This window comes from Balaenoptera physalus (genome assembly GCF_965194825.1).
Source record: "Balaenoptera physalus genome assembly, chromosome: 9".
Taxonomy (NCBI): Eukaryota; Metazoa; Chordata; class Mammalia; order Artiodactyla; family Balaenopteridae; genus Balaenoptera; species Balaenoptera physalus.
Window position 1 is genome coordinate 58,304,552 of NC_138888.1, and position 19,263 is coordinate 58,323,814.

The 19,263-nt window shown below is 34.1% G+C and overlaps 1 protein-coding gene across 3 annotated transcripts in view; it reads left to right on the top strand.

Moving 5' to 3' along the window:
- ASCC3 (activating signal cointegrator 1 complex subunit 3) overlaps nt 1-19,263 on the top strand; it is a 335,131-nt gene that overhangs the window by 48,060 nt on the left and 267,808 nt on the right. For all 3 annotated transcript variants that reach the window (XM_082475077.1, XM_082475079.1, XM_082475078.1), the window contains one exon: nt 18,590-18,710. In XM_082475077.1, the coding sequence (XP_082331203.1) occupies nt 18,590-18,710 (121 nt within the window). The remainder of the gene's footprint in view (nt 1-18,589; nt 18,711-19,263) is intronic.

Here is a 19,263-nt window from a genome sequence, read left to right on the forward strand (position 1 = left end):
TTTTTTTGGTATTATGCTTAGAAAGGTGATTCCAAAGACATGATTGAACCTCCCATCTTTTTTGAACTTTTTTCTTTTTAGTCTCACTGGTTTTAGTCAGAATGTTATTTGGATCAGATGTATCTTTGTATTTAATTTGTAGGTACATATTTGAATATGTCCATATTGCATACTCTAAAGTGATCTAGCCATTTTCTCCCAAGGTTCTTATTACTTCCACATTGTCTGCCATTTTAGGTTATTCATTCCTACTTTTACTTTTTAAGGGATGAAATTTTCAGGAGGAAAATTCATGTTCTACTTTTAGCTGAATGTAAAATTTAGGAAAGGTCAAGATGGTTGAAGTGTTACCTGCTGTAACAGGTCTCTTAAGTTTTATGGTCTATATTGGGAAAGCACTGGCTGTATTTTTTTATTAATCTTGTTTGAATGTCGCTTTTATCTCCTTCTTTGTGGCTCAAATTGTTAGAATGATGAGCTGAATATGACATGATAAAATAGATAAATATAAGTTCATATACTTGTAACCAGGAACACTGTTAATTATAGATAGAAGATCTAGTTCAGCAGCTTTCTCTAGTTGCAGTGAGCAGGAGCTACTCTTCGTTGCAGTGTGAGGGCTTCTCATTGCGGTGGCTTCTCTAGTTGCAGAGCAGGGCTCTAGGCGTGCGGGCTTCAGTATTTGTGGCATGCGGGCTCAGTAGTTGCAGCTCGCGGGCTCTAGAGAGCAGACTCAGTAGTTGTGGCGCACGGGCTTAGTTGCTCTGGGGCATGTGGGATCTTTGCGGACCAGGGCTCGAACCCGTGTCCCCTGCCTTGGCAGGCAGATTGTTAACCACTGCGCCACCTGGGAAGTCCCGAAAAGGTATTATTAATATGTTAACTTAAACTCACAATGAGGACTTAAAAATACTTGCTTGTTTCCAATTTGGTGGCAGTAACAGATTCCAAACTATTTTGCTTATAGTTGGAATGGTTGTTCAAGGAGTAAGACCTTTTACCAAATTTCGTACATGTAGTCTTATTCTTCTCTGTTTGGCGCTGTCCATTCACTCGTTTATTCATTCATTCTCAGCTGTGTGTCAAGTACTCTTAGGTTTTGGGAGACAAAAAGGAAAGGTAACAAAGTTCAATCAACCCACTCCCATTATCTTGCTTTCTTAAGTCTCCTCTTGGAATTTTCATACATATATTTAAAAGGAGAATGGGCATGAAAATTATGTTTGATATAATGAATGTTATGACTAATTTGGAAGAGCATATGGATTTTATAAGTTGAGAAATATCTGTAATGTGTCGATATGGGAAAGAAATAAGATAAATACAGTTTATTAGAATAAAGAATAAATTTCTGTGTTTTAATAGTGTTTGAGATGAGTAAAAAACATTCTGGATAATGTTTATCCAGTTGATAAACATATATAAGTATGCCTATTAGATTTAGAAATTGCTGTAAGCATTTTTAAAATATTTAAAATTTAATACATTATTTGTTCAGCTTTATATGTACATGTGCACATACGTACATACATACATATGATGGCTGTAAATTTGTTTTCACTAAGGCAATTAAAAATCAGCATATTTTGTTTTTAAGAATCAAGGAAGCTATCAATTTGCCGTGTGCATGAAAATGTAAAGTAAGCTTTTAAATATACAATGGTACCTAGCTTTAACCTTACTTACTATACATCTAATTAATTATAGTATGTGAGGAATAAATAGTATTTACATTCCAAGTAGTTTTAACAAAGTGGTAAGTGACCTTGGTTTTAGCTTTGTTAAGTTGTTGTGTTAGATTAATTACTTGTAAATAATGAACATTAGTTTTTCTGAAAATATAGTTTATCTCATTCTCTGCAGTGCAACAACAATTTGCATAGCACATTTTTCTTGAGAGATAAATAAATGCTAAATAAATGCTGTCCTAATTTTCACGGTCATTTTCTTTTGTTGTTTAAGACTTTATTTTGGAATGTATGAATACTTAATAATTTTTTATGCCACAAACCAAACTAAGAATAATTTACAATGTTATAAATAACATACTCTGCTTTATGTAATTATTCTGACACTGAGTTCCATAGGGACTGTTAATTCAAAACTTTTTTCAGAATTACTCAGTTAACATTTTCTTTTATCATACTTCATTATTCTTTGTTTTCAATATGCACACCATTTCATGTGCTAATCTAAAATTGCTTGTTATCTCACAGGAAGACATTCCCTAAATTGAGTATAGTTTTTGTTTGGATACCATGTTTACTACAGTGTATAATGTATGCTGTTTATACAGTAGAGGTGTAGATACAACTCTAAGTTTTAAAATGCCTCCCTTTATAATTAAGAAAGGAAATACATGGATTTGCCTTAGTTTAATTTATGAGATGCAGAATGCCTCCTCTTTTTCTTGGGGCTTTATTGGATAGTCACTGGTGCATCACATGGTTTTCCAATCCTTCTACTATTCTTAGAATCCCAGCCTGAGTAGAGAATTTGTAAATTACCCTGTTTTAATACTAATACCTAAGGTTATTCTGACTTCATAAAATAAACTTCTGGAGCTTTCTTTATCTGTTTTTTGAAAGGTTTCTATAAGAAAGCGATTATTTCTTTCATGAAAGTTTGAAGCAAGTATGCTTCTAAAACTGTGTTGCCTGGTGTCTTTTTGTAGGGCAGACATTAATTAGCAATTCAGATTTTCCAGTCATTGTTGGTTTATTCAAATTTTCTATTTCTTCTTAAATCAAATTTGATAATTATATTTTTCTATGAAATTAGCTATTTCACTAGCCAAGTATTCAAGCTTTTTGCTCTAAAGTTATTCATAATGTTTTCTTATTTAAAAAACAATTTTTTTTTACACTAGCTTTTGGTTATGTTGCCCCTGTATTTCTGTCCTCTACTTTCTAATTTTTGTTAGAGGAATGTTTGTTTTCAGAGAACCAGCTTTTAATTTTGTTGCTCTTCTCTTTATTTTTTTTTCCCCACATATGTTTTAGCTTTTATTCATATCGCAGATATTAGTTTTAAATAATAAGACATCTGGCAGTTTCCCAATCTTTAGATACAAAGGAGTTGGGACAAGCCTGATGTCCTTGTAGTTACATCCAGTTATAGCAGATGTATTTGTTTCACGGTGGAAATGGGTTTCTTCTTTAAAAATTTTAATCTGTTTATAACTACTTGTTTTCTTGCGCAATCAGTAATAATGATGATAACATTTGAAATACTCTAAAAATATAAAGTGACATCAAGGACGTTTATTGTATCTGAAAAATAAAGTAGATTCCAATGAGAATGTTAAAAGAGATGTATATTTTATGACCTGATAACTAATGCTGATAGAAAATGACCTCATACTGATCATTAATTACCTCTTTTCATTACTTACTCATTTTCTTCACAAAGATTTGTTAGGCATCTTTTTTATATTTTACTAGGTAGTTTTTGTTTAAACCACAAGTGTATGATCATTTAACTTTACAAATATTTATCAGCAGTAGGAGAATAATCACCTTGATTGATAATGATTTAAAATTCTTTTTTCCTTTAATCATTTATCATCTTTTTTTAATTAATAAACTTTTTAAATAGCAGCCTTAAGTTTACAGAAAAATTGAGCAAAAAGGATAGAATGTTCCAATATACCCTCTTTTGTTTTGTTTCATAAATTCTTTTAATGAAGGCAACTGCTTTGTTACCTCTTGGAGCTTTGTAATAGTATTTGAAATAGTATTTATTTGAAAGTCTTTATCACAAATAAATAAATAGTATTTATTTGAAAGTCTTTATCACATTGTTCCATATTACCTTCTTCTGGAGTGAACTTAAGTTCCATTGTTGATTTTGTTGACTGTCATTTTTAGTTTAAGATTTCTTCATATGATTTAGAATTTTAATTATGCTGATGGTGATGTTGATTTGTAGCTTCTTCCCTCCACATTCCCCCTCCTCCCCATCTTAGATTGCTATAGAGTTGTGGCCCCAAGTCTCATTTTGGTAGTAGTTCTTTCCAGCCCCTTCTCATAAACAGGGGAACCCCATGCCCAGGCTCTGGCCTCAGCTAAGCCTTGTTCTGCTTTGCACATTGTTTACAAGGAGCACTTTTTTTTTTTTTCTTACATTTTGGCCATGCCGCAGCATGTGGGATCTTAGTTCCCCTACCAAGGATTGAACCCGCGCCCCCTGTGGTGGAATCGTGAAGTCTTAACCATTGGACTGCCAGGGAAGTCCCCAAAGAGCACTTTTCATCTAGGTTATCTCACAGGAGCCAGACTCCTGGCCTTGCTGTCTAGAACTGGAGCTCAGCTTGTTACTTTAGCCCTACTCGGTGTTTTACTTTTTTTGGCTCAATTTCTGGTCCAGGGAGATATTTTTCTTCTTTTTAAGTTTGAAGTGTCTTTTAGGTTTTTCTCTTTTTCAGTTTTACCAGAAGAGGTGCATTCAAGTGTGAATTTTGTGCCATACCTTCTTTTTCATCTTAATCGCTAATACTTGTTATCAGAAGTCAGCCTCCTTCACATGTTAAGCATAAAAGGGAAGGGAGTTTTATCACGATAGTTTTAGGAAGAAATTTAAAAGTAAAATATATTTTAGTTTAATTTTTTTTAAGAGAAATGACTGTGATTATCCTTATAGGATCATCATATTTTTTATTGTGACAAGCTGCTTAAGGGTTTTGTTATTTAGAAATACTCTAAAACTTGAAAATAGTAGAATAACTAAATTCAGTATATAGAATGTCGATTGTGCTGTCAGAATCAGTGACCAATAAACACTTATTCAGCTATTCTTTCTACTTAGGGTTAAAATTGAAATCTTAAGTTTGCTCAAGGCAATGGAAAATTAATCATGACGGTTATATTGTTTTAATAAGAATAAGTTAACTATAGACTTTACAGGTATTTTGATAATTTCAACAACAAAAAAACCCAAACCAGGAGCTCATTGTTACTTATATTATTATTAAGCCTAATATATTTTTTGCTTTATTTTGGTATTTTTAACCCTGTCTCTTGTTTTATATGAGTACCTAGTTATCATAACTTCATTGCTTATGCATTTTATGTATCAACTGATACCCAGAAAAAGTGATGTGTGGTATAATATTCCTGGAGATTCAATTTCTGTGTAGAGAGTTAAGTGTCTTGCAAATCCCCCAAATAGAAAGATCCCCTAATAAATGTGATTTTTATTGTCTATACCAATAAGGAAAGAGGCTAAACATTATTCCTTGCATATTATCAGTCTACCATGAAACATAATAAATCTCATAACAATAGTAAATGTGTATTTGAAGAGTTACAAGTATTGCTTTCTTTGAAAAATGTTAATTTTCTTTTGATATACAATTAAATAAGCTTACTTGGAGAGTAATACTTTACCCACTTGCTCCATTTCGTAAATCTGGCCATATAGATGCTCAAGCAAATTTTTCATTTCTGTTTGTAAGCTGCTCTTCCTTTCCCTAACCAGCTTAGTTCAAAGTGCCATCCATGGCTCTTCTACTTGGAAAGAATATAGTGGACATTCTGCACTTATTGCATCTCTTAAGTAGTTCAGTTAGATATTAGGATAAGGGATTTGCTTATTACCTCAAATGATTAAATTGTTAAAACACCTATTTTATTGCTATTATGCACTAATAATAATTATATTATTAAAATTACTGAAATCGTTTTTCAGTGATCAGACTTTTTAGAAAATAGTGTATGTTAGCGTGATTCCTATGTGGTTACATTGTGCTTGATAAAAAAAAGGTTTTTCATTTGAAAAATAAGATTTGGTAGAGGAAATAAAGTTTAAATTATTCATTGGTCCTTGTACTATTAGTTATCAGCTGATTTGTCTACATGATAAGGGATTTTTTTGGTTTATGTAATTTGTGTTCATTCCGAATATGGCAATTTGTCAAAACCTATTTTATTTATTAAGTTAGTGATGCTTTGTGTCCTTAGCGGACAAAAAGTTAAAAAAATTGGTAAATCAGAATCTGGTTTGTATTATTTTTATTTATTTATTTAAAAAATAAATTATTTATTTATTTTTGGCTGCATTGGGTCTTCGTTGCTGTGCGCGGGCTTTCTCTAGTTGTGGCGAGCAGGGGCTACTGTTGCGTTGCGGTGCGCAGGCTTCTCATTGCTGTGGCTTCTCTTGTTGCGGAGCATGGGCTCTAGGTGCGCTGGCTTCAGTAGTTGTGGCTCATGGGCTCAGTAGTTGTGGCTCGCGGGCTCTAGAGCGCAGGCTCAGTAGTTGTGGTGCATGGGCTTAGTTACTCCGTGGCATATGGGATCTTCCTGGACCAGGGCTTGAACCCATGTCCCCTTCATTGGAAGGCGGATTCTTAACCACTGTGCCACCAGGGAAGCCCTGATTTGTATTATTTGTTAAAAAAATAAAACCTCTTCTGATTAAACAGTATGTGTTCATTGTAGAAAATTTGGAAAAGAAAAAAAATGAAAAGTGTGAAATTTAGTGATATTCTTTCAGCATTTCTCTGTATAGGACTTGCTTGCATATTTTTATGGATGAGATAATTTGAGTAAAAAACAGAATTTAATGAAATAAAAAATAAAGACAACTGGCAAAAGCAAACAAGATATTCTTCAGTAGGGAAATGGATAAACTATGGTATATCCATATGATGGAATATTATTCAGTGATAAAAGAAAATGAGCCAGCAAGCCATGAAAAGAAGAACCTTAAATGATTATTGCTAAGTGAAAGAAGTCAATCTGAAAAGGGTACACACTATATGATTCCAACTATGTGACATTCTGTAAAAGGCAAAACTTTGGAGATAGTCAAAAGATAAGTGGTTACCAGGGGTTGGGGAGAAGGGAGAAAGGGGTGAATTGGTGGAGCATAGGGGATTTGTAGGGCAGTGAATCTCTTCTGTATGATATTGTAATGATAGATACATGTCATTGTGGTCATCACACATTTGCCAAAACTTGTAGAATATACAACACAAAGAGTAAATAAACTCTAATGTAAACTATGAGCTTTTTAGAAAAACCCTAATTTGGTGGTCAGTGTGATAAACTTGACAGATAGATTTTGCTGTGTAAACATATTCTATCTAGATCTAAGCAGTGTTTTACAGTACAATCAAAATATCTCCTAGACCAGTGCTGTGTTTTTGTGATGACTGAAATATTTTGTTTGCTCTTCAACACAGTAGTCACTAGCCACATGTGGCTGCTGATCTCTTGAAACGTGGTTAAATGTAACTGAGGAATTGTATTTCAAATTTTGTTTAATCGTAATTACTTGACATGCAAATAGCCTTGTGTGACTAGTGGCTACAATACTAGATAGTGAAGAATCTAAATTAGACAAGATATATCGAGAAATGTCAGCAGTGATTAATACAGTTAAATGGAGTTAATAGTTGATTGAAAAACCTTATTGTAAATATTGGTTCATTGCCAATTTGGAATCAGGTTTCCATTCTTCTTCCTGTAGTTTTTTACTTTTGTCCTGTCCTCAGTACTTTAATCAATAATTTGTATAAAGGCACAGTTATTGAACTTGTGTTCCGGACTGGTTCAACACTGATAGTGTTTACTGATATAATAGATTGCCGGAATCCAGATTTAAAAAGCTCTCTAAAGACTAAAAAAACAAAACAAAAAAAAAAGAAGAAAATGAAATTTATAAGGGATCTATTTGAAATTTTGGGCTTAAAAATTATTATATAAAGTACAGGATATGGGAATCTGCCTACTAGGAATTTATGTGGAAAAAAACTAAAACCAAATACTTTTGCTTGGCTACACATTCAATTTGAGCCAATAGTGTGATATTGTTACCAATTTAAGCTGTGTTTAGAAAAGTTTAACATCTAGTCCAGAGTTGTTTTAATCTCTGTGATCTGCCCCAATCAAATTATATTTGAAATGTTAAGCTCAGTTTTGGATGCCATTAAAAGTAAAAGGCTCAGTAAAAGGTAGATTTCTAAACGAACCTGGATAAAGAATCATCAAGAAACCAAGTTATATGACTAATAGTAAGGAATTGATGTATGTTTACCTGGGAAGGAAAGAATTTACGAGTGAAGTGTGCCTAATACTTTACTTGGCCTTATCTTTAAATTTTTGAAGGGCTGTCTTGTAGAAATATTATTAAGATCATTCTCTGTAACCCCAGAGGGCACAGCCAGTGTTAGGTGAAAGCTATAGTGAGTCTGATTGGGCTCAATGTATGGAAGGATTTTTTGACATTAAGCATCCTCTAGTAGTGGCATGAGTTTCCTTATGAGGTAGTCTACTGCTGGTGGAAGTATGCTGGGTGTTCATTAGCCAGAAAAAAAAAAAATGTCAATAACAGCAGTAAGTATGTATAGAGCACCTGTTGTCAGATACCATGCTAATTTCTTTTAACAGACAGGAAAGCTGAGGCGCAGAGAGCTTAAGAAAGTTGCCCATAGTCATATAAGTAGGAATTTACAAAATTGATAAACTTAGTTCTGAGTCCAAGCCCGTGTTCTCAGCTGTCCTGTTTTTCTGCCTCCTTTGGCAGTAATTATTGTTTTTTGAGAGCTTTGTTTAGATGTCCCCCAAGGTCCCTTCCAAACTGAGCTTAGATGAGATGACCCCATTGTAGTTTCTACAATGTATGGGTGTATGTGAAAGCTGACTGTGAGGGAGATTCATCTGGTTCTTGTATTTAACAGACTGAAATGGAGGAGACATACTGGTGGTTGTCAGGAAGGTTAAGGAAGCTGTGATCTAACCAGTGATTAAAGTTTTAGTTGAAGCAATGGTTTCAAATCTATCGCTGCTTTTTATAGAACACTAGGATATACTGTATTTAGTTTCACCATTGAACCAAGAATAATTTTACTAGCAGAAGTTGGAGTTAGAATATATGCATGCACATATTTACAATCATGAGCACACTTTCTTGTGAAAAAAAGCTGAAGTAAATATGCATGTCAGATATTTGTGTTAATATTTGTTGTATGTTCATTTATTCCCTAACAAGTGATAGTTGATTATTACATACTTTTATAGTATTTTCTTTGAATTATTATTCTATCATGATTGCTTTTAAATGATAAATGCATTAGTATTATGTATATTTAGCAAAGATTCACTGAATATTTCTTCAGATGAAGACTGTGAAAATATTTGCTTTAGACGTAAAGCACTTAATTACTTGCCTGGGACATAACTAGTGTACAAATGTTAGGTTTCGTTATCATTTTCACTGTGATACAAATTATTTTGTGTACTTTTCTTACTCCCTTATTTGATTATGATTCGTTTATTTTGGTAATACTAAATACCTGATGTTAATTACTTATTATATGCAAGGCACTGTGTCATATATACAGACAAGATCCTACTGTCTAGCACATATTTACAGACATTATTTAGTTCACATCACAACCCTGTGAAGGGCATGTATGTACTCTTATTCCCACTCTACAAATGAGAAAAGGAGACTCAGAGCAGATGTCTAAGCTCCTAAAGCCAATGAGCAGCAGGCTTGTGATTTGAGCCCTGACTGACTTTCTCCTAACCTAAACTGCTGTGTGTTACTAGTGTTCATAAGCTTGGTAAATTATTAAATTAAGTTGACTGGCAGGGGGTAATATAAAGTAAAAACCGAGTTGCTGACTTAGAATGCACTTACACAGAAGTTTTGAAAATATGAGCAGCAGTGGTATCAGTGGGCTGTACCTAATCTGTATTTCCTTACATTCTATAAAGCACTGACCATTTTCAGAAACACCATTCACGTAAGAACATTTTCAGAAAAAATATTATTATTAACTATAAATATTGGTTATAAGACATATCCAAATAAGAAAACTTACATTGTGAAAAACTTTCATAACAGAATGATACTTTAAAGCATTGGTCTCCAAACTTTTTTGATTATACTTTCTAACCACATTTGATCATGTATCCCTGATATAAATGTAGTTATTTAATTTTAAACTGTATATGATATACAATATAATTTTAAATTATGCTATGATACCTTACGCTCATTATAAAACATACATAGAAATGGAGAATTAAAAATGATGCTGTTTTAAAAAGAGTGTTTAACTTTATTAATGATATTAAAATTCTTTCCAGTCAGAGCAATGTAATTGAATATACATCAGTATTTTTGACTCTTAGTTTAGCACTTTGTGATGTTTTGAGGTTCTGGTTCTGTGTTCAGTTCAATTCAGTACTTCATCCTGAGAACAATGGAGAGCAATTGGAAGTTTGTTGGCAAGGGTTGGAGGGAAGGTAGCATACGTTGATCAGACCTACATTTCCTGAAATCTTCTGTCATTGCTATGTGGATAATGGATTAGAATGTGTTTTGGATAGATGTGCAGAAACCATTTAGGAAGCCCTTGCATGGTACAGGCAATAACTGTTTGGGAGCTTAAAACAGACAAGGAGAAAGGCTTGAAATCTGTTTAGTAGTTGAGATCGAGAGAACTTAAGAGTGAATTGGATGACGGGGTAGGATTGGGTGCGATGCATAAAGAGGTGGTAAGGGTGCATTTTAGGCTTTTGTGTAACTAGAAGGATGGAAATGCCATTCATGGAAATAAAGAATACTTATAAAAGAGTGAAGTGGGTGGAAAACCAAGAGATGGTTTTGGGCGTATGTGGAATTGCGAGAGGCCTTAAGACCTCCAAGTGAAGATGATAACTGGACAATTTGATAAATGAAGCTCAGAGTAGAGATCTGGGAAGGATGTGTGATTTTATGAGTTTTCAGTATATGCTTGCTAATGGGAGCTGAGGGCTTGCATGTGAACAGCTAAGGAGAGAACATGGAGTGGAAGTAAGAGAAAGCCTGGGATTAAACCTTAAGGAACTCCAACATTTAATAGTCAAAGGGAGCCTAAAGAAGAAATAGGAATGTACCAGCCAGAGTGGTAGGATACATATCAAAAGAATGGCATGTCTAGAGAACAGACTTGTGGTTGCCAAGGGGGAGAAGGGGAGGGAGAGGGATAGACTGCGAGTTTGGGGTTGGTAGATGCAAACTATTACATTTAGAATGGATAAACGACAAGGTCCTACTGTCTAGCACAGGGAACTATACTCAATATCCTGTGATAAACCATAGTGGCAAAGAATATAAAAAAAGAGTGTCTCTATGTGTATAACTGAGTCACTTTGCTGCACAGCAGAGATTGGCACAGCATTGTAAATCAACTCCAATAAAATAAAATAAAATAACTTAAAAAAAAAAAGAATGGTGTGTCAAGGATATCAGAGGAAAAGTATGTTTCAAGAAGGGTGAGGGGTATTTAGCAATGTGGAGTGATGCATGCAGGATGATCCAGGAAGATGGGACCAGAATAATATTCATTATCTTTAGCAAATCTACGAATGAGTATCCTTCAAACAGAATGGATAATAGTAACAGATCTGCTATCCTTCCAACAGAATGCATAATAATAACAGTTTGCATAGGTATATCTTATTTTTACTTTCTTTTTCATGTTCTTTTCTTTAGTTTTTTTTTGTAACCTTCTTAAAAAGTATAGATTAGAATTGAACTCAGCCCTCTAAATATGGTTCAATCAGTGTAGTATCCTTTGAGACGCTAAATGGGGTTTTGGAGATACAGTATTGCTATTACTACATTAAATTTTTCCCTAGCCTTTATTACATTATTTATTCATATTGAACCTGTAAATAACCAACCCCCTACCCTTTCAGGATTTTTCTTAGGAATTTATTTGTGGGATAAGGTTTCCTCATCTTGTACAAGTACACGTGAGTTTTTTAAACCTAATTGTGGGGTTTTATTTTTACCTCTATTGCTTCTCCTTAGGTCTGGCCAGATTATATCAGACTATTTAGAAAATTTAAAATTTTGATTCTATCATGAACTAAATTAACACCTTTAACAAATTTAATTTAATATCTTCTAGTTTATATATATATAATTGATAAAATTTTGAACAAGACAGAGCCATGACCAATCTTTAAAGAACAACTTTAGTGGGTGATCTCCATATTGAGAATAATCCCATAATCCACTTAACTGTATTGCCCAAAAGGACACCTAATTCACATCAAGATATTATGCCTACTGTGCATCACTAGCTGTTTTTCAGAATGCCCGTTGACTATTTGATAGGGAGAATGGTTGGTCTCTTTTGAAAGAGGTCTTTTCGGAACTTCAGATAGACTTATTTTTGACTTTCAATGAATTCTTTAACATTGACTCAATGGAAACAGAATGGAACTGACAAACCTTTTATAAATATGAATTTTATTATCTTTAAAGCCTGTTTTAGTGATTAAATACTTTGTTCAACATGTTTTGACTAACCTGAGAAATAGGGTTCAAACAGGACATTAACAGGACCAGAATTGCCTTTTACTTGGAAATAATGTTTTGCCTCTAAATCTTTGAGTAAACCTGTAATGCAAGTATGTTTGTCATGTTTATTCTGTGGTTTCACAAACCCTCAGCATATCTGCATACCCCAGCTCTTGAACAGATTTATAGTTCTTACTTAGGCCCATTATAACTTTTTGTTACCAATTTTCCTAAAATTTATAGTATAATTTTCTGTGGTATATTATTTAAAGGTTTTCATTACTTTATATTTTGCTTTTATGATGATGTAATGTCTGTGATTCATTTTGATACTGTGTTGGGGATATAGCATCCACTAGAGCATCGTTCCTATTGGAATAAAAATGATATAACACAGAATACAGTGGAAAGTGGGGATTACCTTTCCTGAGAGATTCACAAACTACATTCATCTGTTACAAGTGTAAGAAATAAGGAAGTAATGCTGCTTTAAAGTTAGTCTGTTCAGGGACTTCCCTGGTGGTCCAGTGGTTAAGACTCTGTGCTTTCACGATGGAGGGACTGGGTTCGATCCCTGGTCGAGGAACTAAGATCCCACATGCTGTGCAGTGTGGCCAAAAAAATTAAAAAAAAAAAAAAAAGTTTAAAAGGTCTGTGCATGTTCTGCGATAATTTTTTTTTTTGGTATCTCAGGAACATAGTCTGTTGGTTAATTTTTTTACTTTAATGAAGAATACTTTAATTTGATAATTTAATTTAATGAAAAAGGAATTATAATAACAATGAGAACCCTGAGCACCTTTGTCTGTTGAGAAGTTCCTTAATAGATAATAGTGGCTTTAGCAAAATCTACCAGGAAAAGGATATTACCTGTCTATTCCTATTGTGTTTCCTTTAGATCTGATATCCTTAATTTATAGCCAGAGTAGTAAAACTTGCCTTTTTATTGTTTTGAGAGCTGCATTTTTGTTTTTTTAAACTCTGTAGTTGATGCCTGTTTCTCTGCCCAGAGCTAACCTTTCCCTCCTTTTTTTTTCAATTTGATAGCTTCTGGAACTTGTGTCAGAGTATAGAGCAATGATCCAGACAGTTGTACCTTTACAGACAGTCACTCTCAGTGCCAAATTAGTTTGTAGTGCAAATCTTGAATGAGAACTGCACCTGCTCTCAGTGTAGATGAAAATGGCAAATGTTAGGGAAAGCGTAATTTGGGATTGCTTTAAATCTGATGGCAGCTGATCTCGGAATTCTGCTGGGGATTCTTCACTTTGGGTTATGGAAGTCCTGCTATTCAGAGCAAAACAGCCTTCTTGTCTCTTTTGCTAGGTCTTAGGTGTATTATTTTTAAGAAATAACATGCTCTTTGTGCTGTGATTCTGTATCTGAGATGTTTTATCTAGAAGTTATCTTCCAAATACATTGGTGGTTTCCTAAAATTATGTTGGACTAAAAGTTTCTGAATCTCTAATTTATCATATGTCAACATTATATTTCAAATATGCAAGGGTAACTGCCACAATAAATCACATTCTTATGGAGGAAATGGTCTCAGTTTAAGAACTAACATGTTCTTTGAAAGTTGATAGGATATAAAAGGCATTTCATGCTGTATGTAGAGAGCATTTCCTACTACAATTTGTTTGGAGTATGGGGGGAGAAAGTAGCTTTGTAGGTATGTATTACATTTATCTTTTATGAAATTTGCTTGTTCTTTAATATCACCCTTACCTTAAGCATGGGGCTTGTGTCTAAAAGCAATTCAAAACACTCACTTAAAATGCTTATCAGGAAAATTGTATTTAATCTTTATCTTTCAACCCTCAACAGTTTATTGGTTACTTTTAATATCTTAAGTCATTTTGGTTCATAGTTTTAAAAAATACCTAAAAAAAAAAAAAACCTTCATTGATATATAGTTCACATACTGCACAGTTCACCCACTTAAAATGTTATAAATCAGTGTTTTTTAGTATATTCATAGATATGTGCAACCATCACCACAGTCAATTTTAGAGCATTTTACAAAACCTCAAAAAGAAATCCTAAGCCTTTAGCTATTATTCCCCTACTCCCCCCGCCCCCTTCTCCCAACCCCCAAGCCCTAAACAACCACTAGCCTACTTTCTGTCTCTAGCAATATCCTTATTTAGGACATTTCACATAAATGGAATCATAATACGTGGCCTCCTGTGACTAGCTTCTTTCACTTAGCAAAATGTTTTGAAGGTTCATCCATGTTGTACACTACTTCATTCCTTTTTTTTTTTAAATAAATTTATTTATTTTATTTATTTTTGTCTGTGTTGGGTCTTTGTTGCTGCGTGCGGGCTTTCTCTAGTTGCAGTGAGCAGGGGCTACTCTTCGTTGCAGTGCGTGTGCTTCTTATTGCTCTGGCTTCTCTTGCTGCGGAGCACGGGCTCTAGGTGCATGGGCTTCAGTAGTTGCAGCACATGGGCTCAGTAGTTGTGGCCCACAGGCTCTAGAGCACAGGCTCAGTAGTTGTGGCGCACAGGCTTAGTTGCTCCGTGGCATGTGGGATCTTCCCTGACCAGGGTTTGAACCTGTGTCCCCGGCATTGGCAGGCGGATTCTCAACCACTGTGCCACCAGGGAAGCCCTACTTCATTCCTTTTTGTGGCTTAGTAATATTCTGTGGTGTGGATGTATACCACATTTTGTTTATCCATGCATGAGTTGATGGACATTTGGGTTGTTTCTACCTTTTGGCTGTGTTAATAGCCCTATTTGTGCAAGTTTTTTTTTGGACACATGTTTTAAATTCTTCTGGGTATATACCTAGGAATGGAATTGCTGGGTCATATTGTAATTCTGTGTTTAACTTACTGAGGAACCAGAAAACTGTTTTTCACAATGGCTACACAACTTTGTATTCCTGCACTGTATGAGAATTCCAGTTTTCTCCACATTCTTGCCAGCACTTATATTTTCCATTAAAAAAATAGTTGTTCCAGTGGTTCTTCTTTGAATTTCTTTGATGACGAATGATGTTGAGCATCTTTTCACATGCTCATTGGCTATTTATATATTTTCCTTGGATAAATTCAGATCCTTTGCTCATTTTTTTCATTGGTTGTCTTTTTATTATTAGTAAGAATTCTTTATATATTATGGATACAAGTCCTTTAACAGATATATGATTTGCAAATATTTTCTCCCATTCTGTGAGTTGTTTTATTCACTTTCTTGATGGTGTCCTTTGAAGCAGATGTTTCTTATTTTGATGAAGTCCAAATTATCTGTGTTTTCTTTTGTTGCTCATGCTGTTGGTGTCATATTTAAGAATCCCTTACCAAATCTGAGCCCATTAAACTTACTTCTGTAAAGAGTTTTATAAGTTTATATGTTAAATGTAGATCACTGATCCATTTCGATTTGATTTTTGTATATGGTATAATGGTCCAACTTCAATTTATTTCATGTGGCTAGCCAGTTGTCCCATCATTTATTGAAAAGACTGATCTTTTCTAACTGAGTGGTCTTGGCACACTTTTTGAAAACTTTACTTATTTATTAGTTCTAATAGTATTTTAGTACATTCTTTAGTATTTTCCACATAGAAGATCATAGTGATCTATAAATAGAAATAGTTTTACCTCTTCCTTTTCAATCTGGATGCTTTTCATTTCTTTTTTCTTACCTAATTGCCCTGACTTGAACCTCCAGTACAATGTTCAGTACAAGTCACAAATGCACACTTTTTTGTCTTGTTTCTGTTCTTAGTGGAAAACTAATCCAGTGTTTCACCATTAAGTATGATGTTAACTGTGGGATTTTCATAGATGCCCTTTATCAGGTATTAGAAGTTCCTTTCTAGTCCTAACTTGTTGAATGTTTTTACCATGAGAGGATGTTGGGTTTTATCAAATGGTTCTTCTGCATCTGTTAAGCTGATCTTGTGATTTTTGCTTTTTATTCTATTGCTATAATATATAAATTGATTGTCTTATGTTGAACTAACCTGATATTCCTGACATAAGTCTCACATTGTCATGGTATATAATTCTTTTTTATAAATTGCTGGATTTGATCTGGTTTGCTTGTATTTCACTGAGGAGTTTTGTGTCCATATTCCTAAGAAATACTGGTCTATAGTTTTCTTATGACATATTTATTTGTCTGGTTGTGGGGTCAGAGTAATATTGACCTCATAAAATGAGTTGAGAAATATTCTTTCCTCTTGTTTTTTGGAAGTGTTTGTGAGGAATTGGTTTTAACTTAAAATGCTTTGTAGAATTCACCATTGAAGCCATATGGACCTGGGCTTTTCTTTGTGGGTGGTTTTTGATTATTAATTTAATCTTTCACTTGTTTTAGGTCTATTCAGGTTGTCTGTCTTGAGTTAGTTTTGGTAGCTTGTGTCTTTCTAGGAATTTGTCCATTTCATCTAGTCTACCACCTCCAGGGCTTGTTACTGTCATTTGCTTGTTTATTTGTTTAGTGACCTGCTGGATTATTTTAGTGCAAACAGTTCCTCCTACCCTCACTCCACAGTGTTGAGCTTCTGATGTCGTTCCCCAGGGAGCTGCCCCTGTGAGTATACCCATAGTAACTTTGGGATGAAGGTAGTGTTAGCACAAACAACCCTTTTCTACGCTTCCCCTGACTCCATTCAGCTGTTCAGATCGGGACTTGAACCCACGTGTGATCTTTATTAATTCCCAGCTGACCATTCTGATGTTTACAAAAATGCCCCTGGGACATAAATTGCTCCATAAACTAATCCAATAAATTTGTGACCCCTTTGAAGGAGTAATTCCAAAGGTCAGTGTTGATATATAGTCTCACCCCAAGAGGGTCGTCCCAGTTGTCTCTCCCCTCAGTTCTCTCTTGTAACTTAGTTGTTGAGTCTGTGAATGTTCTCCTAATTGTGGTTCACCACAACCTCTGCTGTTTCTGAGATAGCCCTTTGGCTTCAACTTCATGGCCTGGTTGCAGATGTGGTCTATTTCTTTGGAAGAGATTGGGATCTTTCTGTTTTATGGCTTGGTTCTACCCTCAGGCAAGATTTCTGAGGCAGAACTCTGGAGCTAGGAGTGGGGACAATGGAAGGCTTCTTTCTGAGTGACACCCCTGCTTTAGAAGCTGAGTACCTGATGGAAGGGGTAGGCTGTAGCCTAAATTCTAGGCTTGCCTCTCCTTGTGTGGAATCACTGCCCTATCAGCCAGAGTGAGAGTGATTGGATCACCAGTATTTTCCTTGATGTTTTGCCCAAAGATAAGGCCTGTCCACATTTGGGGACAGAGTGGAAGACAGGTGGCCTTGTGTTTAGATAGTGTCAGTCAAATGAACAGCAAAAGGAAAATAGTTACTAAATATTGAATGCCTTATATATACTCAACATAAATTCCTACTTTTAATGATATTTTTATTTGTGTGGATCCTCTAAGAACAGTTAGAATTTGTTTAATATAAAATCTTCACATGTAGAATTAAAGTATAACATTTCTGGACAGGAAAAATATATATACCCCCAAACCACATATGAGAAAATCTAAAGGCTTTCTGGCACAGTTATTTCATACAGTTACGTAATTGAAAGTCTCTGAATCCTAAAACTGGTTCTCTGACTCTGGAATCAACTTAATCTTTGGCAATTACTCTGCATAGGAGAGTAGGATATGCATAAAAACTTTTAATAAAGTTACAGAAAGCACTTGCAGTACTGTGTTTCAGATTTCACATATATTAAGCATTGAAAAGTATTGATACTTATTAATTAAGCATTAATAAAATAATAAAAATACACTTTAACAAAAAAATACAATTAATTGTTTTTTAAGCACTAAAAATTTGGCATGTCCTGATTTATTAAAACATTCTAATGATTTTTTAACTCTAAAATGATAGCTCTTATTAGTAAGTTGTAAGAAATATGGTACTCTGCACTCTATTTGGGAAAACCAGAATGGTATGTTAAAAAGCAAATTAATTTTAGAATTTCACTTGGTTATACCAAGAAAAAACCAAGTGTCAGAATTTTTTATTCTGTGATTTAGAGTTTTATATTTAAATCATAATTATTTTAACAGTTGGATCATGCTCTTTACTTATATAATTGCAGATAGCCTTATGAAGCCGAAAGCTCCTTAGCAACGTGAAGCAATGTAACTTTCCTAAGTTATTATTTTTTTACGATTCTTTTCTAAGTACTTTTTAGGTTCTTCTGTGTTAGTTTAGCTTCATAGCTGTGTTGAATAGGGTGTTAATAACTTGAAAAAATAATTAATTTTGAGGTAACAGTTTGTTTTGATTTTCCTCTTATAAGCTCTTTGAACTGCTGGGACCTGATGGACTTGAACTTATTGAGAAACTCCTCCAGAACAGAATTACAATTGTGGACAGATTTCTTAATTCTTCAAATGACCATAAGTTGCAAGCTCTTCAAGGTAAGAAAGTATTCAGTGGTAATTCTACTTTAAAGGAAAAATTCATTGTTTAGCAGTCTATTTAATACAATTATACTTTTAATATTCTTTGGTTGATTATATAGCTTACTGATACCATTCTCTTAAGTAGATTTTAGGTGTGGCAGATTATGAAACAAGTGTCAATGCCCTAAATAGGGTATTATGTCAGAGATTCTGTTTATGTTTAGGTATAGCAGAAGATTTGGAAAGACAAAAAAAAAAAATTTAAGGAAATACATATAGTGCTTACAATGGGTCAAGTAGAGTTATAATTTATAACCACTTTTATTTTGAAAACTTTCAAACCTTAGTAGTGGTGCAAGGATAGTGTAATGAATACTCACATACACTTCATGTAGATTCACCATCATTAACATTTTGCTTCCACCCCCCCATTATCATTCTCTACACATAAACACACACACGCACACACACACACACACAGGCATATGCACACATAGACACACACATATACACATTTAAAATTTTTGCCGAACAATGACTAGAAGTTGCAGACATTATAATACTTCAG